Below are 10,354 nucleotides of genomic sequence, written 5' to 3'. Positions count from 1 at the left end.
TGGCTAATTTATTTTTATTTTTTTATAGATGGGGTCTTGCTATGTTGCTCAGGCTGGTCTGGGATTCCTGGCCTCCAGCAGTCCTCCTGTGTAGCTGGGATTACAGGCTTGAGCCACAGTACTAGCCTAAAATAATTATTTTTCAGTTCCTTATTTAAAATATTCTTAGCAGGCTGGGCACAGTGGCTCATGCCTGTAATCCCAGCGCTTTGGGAGTCTGAGGCAAGCAGATCACTTGAGGTCAGGAGTTTGAGACCAGCCTGGCCAACACGGTGACACCCCGTCTCTACTAAAAATACGAAAAGATTAGCCAGCATAGTGGCACTTGCCTGTAATCCCAGCTACCAGTGGGGCTGAGGCAGGAGAATCGCTTGAACCTGGGAGGCAGAGGTTACAGTGAGCCAAGATTGCACCACTGTACTCCAGACTGAGTGATACAGTGGGACTCCATCTCAAAAAAAATAAAATACAATATTTCTAGTAGTATATAAAACCAAAATCACAACAAACTTCTTTATAGGCTAATCTGTTTATAATAAAATTATATTTAGATAGATTACACGAAAGTGATTTGACTCAAAATGTATCTGACTTCAGACGATATTTATTAGATTATGTTTTTATTTCTTTTATCTATTCAGGTTTGTGGCAGCCAGCTACCAACGTGGCTCCCAATGACCTTTGCCTCTGGCATAAATGCCCATGTGTAGTCCCTTCCTACATTTTATCACAGCAGGTCTGTGGGACTAACAGAATACACCAGAAGTGATGATATGCAACTTCTAAGGCTAGGTCATACAAAGACATTGAGGTTTTTGCCTTGTTATATGTCAGATCACCCTCTCTGGAAGAAATCAACTGCCTTGTCATGAGGATACTCACATAGTCTTACAAAGAAGTCCGTGTGGCAAAGAACTGAGGTCTCCTGCCAACAGCTGGGTGAGTGAGTCATCTGGGATGAAAATCCTCCAGCCTCAGTCAAGCCTTCAAATGACTGCAGCCCTGGCTGAAAAATTAAGTGCAACATATGAGAGACCTTAAGGCAGAATCAGCCAGGTAAGTTGCTGCTAGATTTCTGATGCACAAAAATTGTGTGAGAGATCAAATGTTTATTGTTGTTTCAAGGTTGTGCAGTATTTTCTCGTAATCTGAACATTTGTAGAGGTTTCTGAGAATTGATCTCCAGATTCCATAAATTGGGAAATTTAAAAGAGCAGTGGAAGTACAGCAATTATTCTTGCCACAAACCTGAATTAACCTTACAGATTTTTTAATATGAGTCCTGAGATATAATTTTACTTTTTGGAGAACAGACTTATCCTTTTAATAGCTTAACTTTTCTTTTTTAAAATAAAAATGTTTGGAAAACTAGATTCCTATTTTCTCCATATTAGAAATGAAATTTGATCCCGTGGTGGCAATTTTTCTCTCTCTCATTACATATGTTGGAAATTCTGATAACGAGAATGTTAGAAGCAGAGATAAAGATTATATAAAAGAGGGAGGAGACAGAAAAGGGGGTGAAATGTAATCTCACAATTCCCTGCACCACTTATTTATTTCCTAAGATCTTGTCTCACACAAAAGACATCAGAGACAGAAAGTTTTCTCTGTCCACATCTCTCATAGGGACATAGATAGCTTACCATTTCTTGGAAAATAAAGAAAAAATGAATTTTTCTTTATCAAAATTTAAACACCAATTAGGGATAGAGGTTAAAATTAATTGAGACATCTCTAAGAGTAACAAGTACCACTACTCTGGGCACATTGCCCATGGGGTAGCCCTGCTCCACAAGAAGCAGTAAAGCCAAAACAAACAAACAAAAAACAAAGAGTAAGTGTATTTTCAATATCTCATTCCCATTCCAATCCCAAATTTTCCAAAGCAAAGAACATCTACTATTTAACATAAAACATATGACATATTAAAGACAAATGAAGAGTAGGGTTTGAAACCATTGCAAGATCTGGTCTCCACTAACAAAAAAAAAAAAAAATTCAACAATGCAGATGATAAAATACTACTGATGTTAACTGCTTCTGTAGGAATTGTTCTCTTAATATACTTGGATTCACTTGTAGAAAATAATCCACCTGCAACCTGGTATATATATTCTCTCCTAGCAATAATGTACTTTTCAGAGTATCTTCACATCTATTACTAGAAATGCTATTATGTAAGTAACCAGAATTATTCTCTCTTTTGAACAGATGATGAAAGTCTGAAGAGGACTTTCTCAAGGACAGCTAGTGAGTGGCAAGGAAGAGACTGTAATTCAGACTTTCTGGAATCCAAAACGGAGCCTTTCTCCTGACTATTTTCTCTGTTGAATGCACTAAGCAAATCTCTAGGATTTAGAAAAAATAATTAATTTAAGAGTATTATTCTAGTTTTTAATTCACTTTTAAGTTCTATATTAATTATTAATTCAATATATATTATATAGTGTTTTTTTTTTTAAGATGGGGTCTCACTCTATTGCCCAGGCTGGAGTGCAGTGGGAGTGCAGTGGTACAATCATCACTTACTGCAGCCTCAAACTCCTAGGCTCAAGGGATCCTCCCACCCTAGCCTCCCTAGTAGCTGGGAATGCAGGTATGAGCCACTGTGCCCAGCTTATATAGTAATTTTTTTAAATAGTTAAAAACAATTTTTAAGGCACAGTGGCTTACACTTGTAATCTCAGCACTTTGGGAGGCCAAGGTGGGAGGACCACTTGAGTTCAGGAGTTTGAGACTAGCCTCAGCAATACAGCAAAACCCCATCTGCACAAATAATTTTTTTTTTTTTTTTTTTTTTTTTTTGAGACAGAGTCTTGCCCTGTCGCCGAGGCTGGAGTGTAGCGGCACCATCTCGACTCACTGCAACCTCCACCTCCCGCTTCAAGCGATTCTCCGGCCTCAGCTTTCCAAGTAGCTGGGACTACAGGCACATGCCACCACACCCAGCTAATTTTTGTATTTTTAGTAGAGATGGGATTTCACCATGTTAGCTAGGCTGGTCTTGAACTCTTGATCTCAAGTGATCCACCCACCTCGGCCTCCCAAATTGCTGCTATACCAGGTATGAGCCACCGTGCCCGGCTATACAAATAATTTTTTTAACGTTAGCCAGGTGTGGTGGTGTGTGCCTATTGTCCCAGGTACTTACAAGGCTGAGGTGGGAGGATCACTTGAGCCCAGGAGGATGAGGTTGCAGTGAGCATGATTGCACCACTGCATTTCAGCCTGAGCGACAGAAACCTCATCTCAAAAAATGAACGTATTTTTTATACAGACAGGGTCTCACTATTTTGCCCAGGCTGGTATTGAATTCCTGGGCTTACGTGATTCTCTCACCTCAGCCTCCCAAAGCGCTGGGGTTACAGGTGTGAGCCAGCATGCCTGGCCATATAGTTATATTTTCAATGCACTATTTTATAAAATTAGCTTATTATTATCCCAATATTCATTGTTTCTGTTCCATACACTTATGTCAGTCCTTTCCATTACTAATGATCAGTCCATTGGTACAAAGAATAGCCTACATATAAAAGAAACTTTTTTCTCCTACCTACACATACTTTGACTGAGGATGTGAATTTGCTGTCACCAATTTTTGACTCGTCAGGTAGCTTTCTGAAGGAAGAGCAGAACGGAATGGAAAAGAGAAAACAGTCACTTCTGGCTTCAACATGGAACCAGATGATGGAACCAGATGATTGAACAATGAATATTGGGATAACAAGCTAACCAGAAATAGGTCATGAATGGAAAAGCAAAACAAGAAATATTACTAAGAATGTTATCCAATTAGACTAGAAATGGCATATCAAGTAGATGAGAAAAACAAAGCACAATAAGGAGGGTTGTTGAAGCACCTGGAATGACTAGGCTAAGGCAATAGCTATAAAAGATAATGCCCTTGAAGACCCAGCTTGAGACTCTCCCTCTACAAAATCTACCCTCATTTCCCCCCCCAAAAATTGTACTCTCTAAAATAATAGAGCACCTTTCTGTAGCCTTCATCAGGCCAAAGCTATTTATGACTTAGCACAAGAAGACTCTAATCTCCTTTAAGGCAGGGTCCTTGTTGGGCTCATTTAACTCCTATGGTTTTTGTCTGTCTGTTTTTGGAGACTGAGTCTTGTTCTGTCATCCAGGCTGGAGTGCAGTAGTGCAATCTCGGCTCACTGCAACTGCCCCCTCCTGAGTTCAGATGATTCTTCTGCCTCAGCCTCCCGAGTAGCTGGGACTACAGGTGCGTGCCACCACACCGAGCTAATTCTTGCATTTTTAGTAGAGATGGGGTTTCGCCATGTTGGCCAGGCTGGTCTCGAACTCCTGACTTCAGGTGATGCACCCATCTCAGCCTCCCAAAGCGCTGGGATTACAGGTGTGAGCTGCTGCGCCCAGCCTCCTGTGGTTTTTTGTTATTGCCAGTTGGGTGAGCTGGGGTAGAGGGAGAGATGTATTTCCTTCACAGCTACAGTTCTTATTAACAGGTTGAAGGTGGAAGACGACAAGGAGGAGAGGAAAGGAAGGGGGAAACAACCTCAATGTTTCAGAAGTGTCCTCTGTGTGCTTGACATAGTACTCGACATTTTATATATGTCATCTCAGAGGGGAAACTAAGACTTAGAGCATTTAGTAATCTATCCAAGATCACTCAACTGATGTTGAGTGGTAAAGTCAGGATTTGAATCTAATTATTTCTTCTTCCAAAACTGGTACTGAGTTTGGGTGTGTTGGTTCACACCTGTAATCCCAGCACTTTGGGAGGCCAAGGCAGGTGGATCACTTGAGGCCAGGAGTTCAAGACCAGTCCGGTCAACATGGCAAAACCCTAACTCTACTAAAAATACAAAAATTAGTCGGGTATGGTGGTGTGTGCCTACAGTCCCAGCTACTTGGGAGGCTGAGGCACGAGAATTGCTTGAACTCGGGAGGTGGAGGTTGCAGTGAGCTGAAACTGCACCACCGGACTCTAGCCTGGGTGACAGAGCAAGACTTTTTTCTCAAAAAAACAAAACAACAACAACAAAAAACTGGTAACGAGTTTAAGTATTTGCTGGAAAATTGGTTCTGTTACGGTATTTGGAGAGGGCTGACGGAAGGCATTTCACAATTGTTCTTATTTCCGGGTCATGGAAGAATCTCTCCCATAAAAGTGTACATGTGCAAATATATACATCACTATCAGTTTTGCATACCATTTCAGAAGGATTGGCTAAGGAACCATGGAAACGAAGGCAAAAGCCTCAAGATTACAGTATTCCCAACCACCTTCTCCCATTCGACTCCACCCTATCCCTCTTCCCAAAGCCTGAGAGTAATTAAAACCAGAGAAAATACAAACATGAAAGTTTGGATGGCAGAAGCAAATGCAAACTTCTAACATAGCATTGTACTCGAAAATGTCATGGAGAATTTGATTAGGAGACACTGAAGAATGTAGTGTTACAATTTTGAAATTCCACAGTTATGACATTCAGACCACATATGATGTAAGGCAGAGTTATCACAATACATCCTAAGAGAGAGATTGAAAATAGCCAAAAATCAAACTGAATGGAAAATTCCAGGAAGTATACTATATTTAATGGAAGAGAGGTTTATTTCTCTTATTTTGTCTAGGGAACTTTTCTTGAAAAATGTTTGGATTTTATGGGCTAAAGAACATGTTTTAAATGAGGTTTATGTGATTTTTATTTATACCCTGTATTTTTTCCAAGAGGATTTAAAACAGATTATAGGTTTATAGAAAATATAACAAAATATTATGAGTCATACATAGGGAAAAAAGGTAGAGACATAAAATAGAGCCAGGAACGACGCTAATTTTAAACCATGAATTTATATAGTGATTAGGCCTTTACTTCCTCTGGGTAATTTCTTTTTTCCTTTTAAATTTTCTATAGAGACAGGATCTCACCATGTAACCCATGCAGATCTTGAACTCCTAGGCTCAACGGATCCTCCAGCCTTTGCCTCCCGAAGTGTTGGAATTACCTGCATGAGCCACCGCACTCAGTCCCTCAAGGTAATTTCTAAAAATTATGCAGCACAAAGAGTTTTATGTATTAGGTATACATTTTTCATAATTTACATGGTATTTTCACATACATTATCTTAGTTGATACTAAATGGACTTTGTGAAGCAGTTATTATCCACATTTTCCAAATAAGGAAACTGAAGCCCAGAAAAGAACTTGAAAATCCTGTCCTTCAGGTGGGAGACTTGCTTGAGGCCAGTAGTTCAAGACCAGCCTGGGTAACACAGGGAGTCTCCATCTCTCCAAAAAATAATAATTATAAATGATCAGGGCGTGGTGGCATGTGCCTGTGGTCCCACCTACTCAAGAGGCTGAGGCAGGACAATCACCTGAGCCCAGGAGGTCAAGATGGCAGTAAGCCATGATTGGGTCACTGTACTCCAGCCTAGATGACAGAGCGAGACCTCCTCTCAATCAATCAATCAGAACAATATGCATTTGACATCTATGGCCCTTGCATTTTCACAAGAGGATTACTACCTTTTTTACAGATGGCTTTAGATTTGGAGGCTGGTTAAGCAGAAAATTAAGACTTCATGCTTGGAATAGCCCTTTTAAGAAACACTTAACTCCTTTACTTTATAGACAAGTGCACTGAACCACTCATAAGTTTTTTAAAATTATTTTTTAAATAATTATTTTATTCATTAAGACACAGGGTCTCAACCTATAGCCCAAGCTGGAGTGCAGCGGCACCATCCTAGCTCACTGCAGCCTCAACTCCCAAGCTATCCTCCCTCTGCAGCCTCCCAAGTAGCTGGGACTGCAGGCACAAACTGTCGCAACCTGTGCTCTGAAGCTTTAAGAGGCTAAACGATTCCTCACATTAATCCAATCAGTTACAGGTACAGCCAAGACCAGAAGCCAGGTTTCCTAAGTTATTTTCCTTATAACATATTACCTCTATAGCTTTATATCCATTTCTATGATTTCTGCTACATACCCAGTTCTGACCCTGTTTCCTGTCACAATTTCCCTTGTGTCTACTGGGTAAAGTTCTAAATGCATGGTGACATAACATACAAGGCCCTGCATAACCTGGCACAAGAGACCTCTCCAGGTACTCTCCTCCTCTAACAATGCAAGAATACTCCTGACTCCTAGGATGCCAGGCATTTGTGTGACATCCTGACAGCGTTGTCCAGTTGAGGCTGTTGGTGAAGGAAGGCCATGTCCCTCTATCTTGTGAGAGTGAAGACTTGAGTTTCTCCTCTATCACCCAGGAAGACGTGGGTGAAGGCACTCAAGTGGGAGGGACAAAATGACATCTGAAACCTGGAGGCCTTGGGCAGGGACCTCCCCTTCCTCAAACTAAAGGTGAATGAACCAAATTTTGCGATTCCAGGTAGCTTTTCATGTCAAATTCTTCCATGCCATCCCTCCTCACCCTTTAGTAAAATGCCTTCCAAATATTCCAGAAAAACCTTGTGAGTTCATATTTGGCAAGGCCAACCAAAGCACACAGCAACTCTCCACATCTACCCAGCATGATGGTGTCAGTACTAATTATATAATGAGAGGCCCCAAAGAGAAGAGTATTAGGCAAAAGGAACCAGGGCCACTAAATCCCAATCACTTTTCCCCAGCAATGATTCTCCTTCCATATGAGGTTATGGGTTATGAGGATATGAGTTAGTCAATTAGATTCCTTCCGCAACTTCAAATTCTCTCAACAGATCCGGGAATTTTGCACATTCTGTTCCTTGCCCATAAACTTTGGTTCCCTTCCCCAAACTGCTGTTCTTTTGAGAAACTCTATACATCATTCATATTTCTGGCTCAGAAATCATAATCTCTAAGTAATCTTTCCTGACACTCTATTCTCCACCTCCTCTTCCATAACCTGTGCTCTTTTTGAACAGAGTGGTGACATTTTGGGCTGGATGATTTAAAAAGGAAAGTAGAAAAACAGAACATAGAAATGCAGGGCCTCTAGTTGCTATGCCTGGCAGTACACGAAACATAGTATTCAATAACTATTACTCGAATGCATAGTCATTTTGTTTTTTCCTTTAACAGTATTTCTTAATAGGTAACTCATGAACACTGCAAAAAGCATCAAACTGCACAAAAAAATTCAGGGAAAAGTACATTTTTCCCCCCAATTCCATTCCCTCCTTTCTCTTAATACCAGTTACCTTTCCTTTCAGATTGATTATGCATATATAGGAATGTAAATGTTTTCCCACTATTTGTCACACATAAAAATTGTATACAATTCATATATTACATATGGTGCATGTTATATACACACACATACACAGACTGTCTCGGTTTTGCTTAACCTAAATCAGGCTTTTTTTTTTTTTGAGCAACCCTCAAAACCAGGACAGATCCAGAGGCTTTATTCATTTTTATTTACTATTATTATTTTGAGACAGAGTCCCGCTCTGTAGCCCAGGCTGGAGTGCAGTGGTGCAATCTCGGCTCACTACAACCTCCACCTCCCGGGTTCAAGTGATTCTCCTGCCTCAGGCTCCCGAGTAGCTGGGATTACAGGCGAGCGCCACCACGCCCGGCTAATTTTTGTATTTTTAGAAGAGACGCGGTTTCGCCATGTTGGCCAAGTTGGTCTCGAACTCCTGACCTCAGGAGAGAGCAACGTAGTACTCCACTGTATGCGCATACCATGATTTACTTCGCAGTCCCAGATTTACGGTTTCCCATTTATAAATACTGCCATTTTTCACCTTCAAGCCCCGATGCCAAACACAGAAATAACACCCCACCCCCTCGCCGTGTGCCTCCCACATTTTCACACACATTTTCAGCAGCCCAGGGCGGGGCCCTGCACCGAACACCGCCTCTGCCGTCCCCCCACGTGCCCCGCGCCCCCACCGCAGGGCGGAAGGCGACAGAACCTAGCCTCTGCATCCCCACCAGTCCCGTTCCCGGCGTCTCCTGGCCGCCGGGCTCGCCCGCTCAAACGTCGCGGAAAGACCAGAGCCCGGACTCGCCTTGCCTAGGGACAGAGCGGACCAAGTAACTCCTGCTCGGTGCGGGGCGGTGCTGCGGCCGCCGGGGCGCGGCCAGCGTGCGGGGCTCCTCCCCTTCCTCCGGCGGCGCCGGCGGCCGCAGCACTTCCGGGTCGACGCGGAGGCGGGGCGGAGGTGCCGCGGTGGCTGTTATTGTTCGGCTGGGCTCGGTCGGGCGCTGTCTCCTTCGGCTCTGCGGGTGTCAGTTCGTCCGGCTTCCTCACAGCCCCTCACTCCCGGCGGCTGACAGCAGCGGCGGCGGCGGCGGGCGGGGCCTGGCGTTTCGAGGCTGAGCGGCGCCGGGGTTAGGGGCGCGGAGGAGGAGCAGTAGCGGGAGGAGGAGCCGTGTGCCCTGGCACTGAGCGGCCGTGGCCATGGCGTACGCCTATCTCTTCAAGTACATCATAATCGGCGACACAGGTGAGGGCCCCGGGCGCGGTCGGGCGAGTGTCGGCGGCCTCCGGACCTGGACTGAGAGGCAAACGGCGTCTGGCGGTGGCGGGGACGCGGACTCCACCCGGCGCCTCCCTCCCGGCCGCGCCGCTCCATTTCCGCAGTGCTGGAGCTGGTGACGTGGGCACTGCGAGCGGCCGCGGCCTGGCCAGGCCCGGTCTGCGGCCCCCGACCGGGCCAGTCTTGCAGCCGAGGGCCGCGGCAGCCGTTTGCGACACTCGATTCAGGAAGTGTGTGACAGGAGGGGAGGCCTAGCGCAGGGCCGCCGGGGCCCGACTCACATGACTGCACCCCACCCCCAGGGCCCCTCGCGTTAGGTCTCTTCGCGGCCCCAGAAGAAAGAAAAAGGGAATCCTAGGCGAGCAGAAGGTGTTGGGACCCGGGTCTTAGTTCCTGACCAGTAACAACCTTCCTCCACCTGCACGCATCTGTCAAGGCCTGGGCAAGGCGCTTTTTGGTGTGGGACAGGCAGCTGAGAAGGAGAAAAGGAAAGCTTTAAAATATATATAATATATACATATATGTGCTTTTTTTTAACACTTTTAACTCTCAAGGCGGAATAAGTCACGTCTCATTACTTGACGGCTGAAGAATCCCTTTCGGGGTTAGGAAAGCATGAACGAGTTCTGTGCACTTTTGCCACGTGTGAACTGGGGTTATTTAATAGTAATGTAAAGTCGTTCAGTGCTCTGGGTGTGTACTTACGTATGTCTGTTGGGGACGCTGATGTTTTAGATATGTCAGGTTCGGTGTCAACTGCTAATTTTCAGGTGAGCTCATGCCCATTTGAAGCAGAAAGAAATTCAGTTATTCTCACTTAAAATGACATCCTAGTGTATTCCACAGAAACGTAAACAAACTCTTCGTAGATATTTTTAATACCTGTGA

At 44.0% G+C, this 10,354-nt stretch overlaps 1 protein-coding gene across 1 annotated transcript in view; it reads left to right on the top strand.

Annotated features, from left to right (window-relative positions):
* Nucleotides 1–9,125: 9,125 nt before the first annotated feature.
* Nucleotides 9,126–10,354, top strand: part of RAB2A (RAB2A, member RAS oncogene family) — a 103,357-nt gene continuing 102,128 nt past the window's right edge. Inside the window, exon 1 of the mRNA XM_050802271.1 lies at nucleotides 9,126–9,433. Within this exon, the coding sequence (XP_050658228.1) occupies nucleotides 9,388–9,433 (46 nt within the window). The 5' untranslated portion in view covers nucleotides 9,126–9,387. The remainder of the gene's footprint in view (nucleotides 9,434–10,354) is intronic.

Source organism: Macaca thibetana, chromosome 8 (assembly GCF_024542745.1).
Source record: "Macaca thibetana thibetana isolate TM-01 chromosome 8, ASM2454274v1, whole genome shotgun sequence".
Taxonomy (NCBI): domain Eukaryota; kingdom Metazoa; phylum Chordata; class Mammalia; order Primates; family Cercopithecidae; genus Macaca; species Macaca thibetana.
Note: the sequence above shows the minus strand (reverse complement) of the source record. Positions and strands in the feature narration are given on the sequence as shown.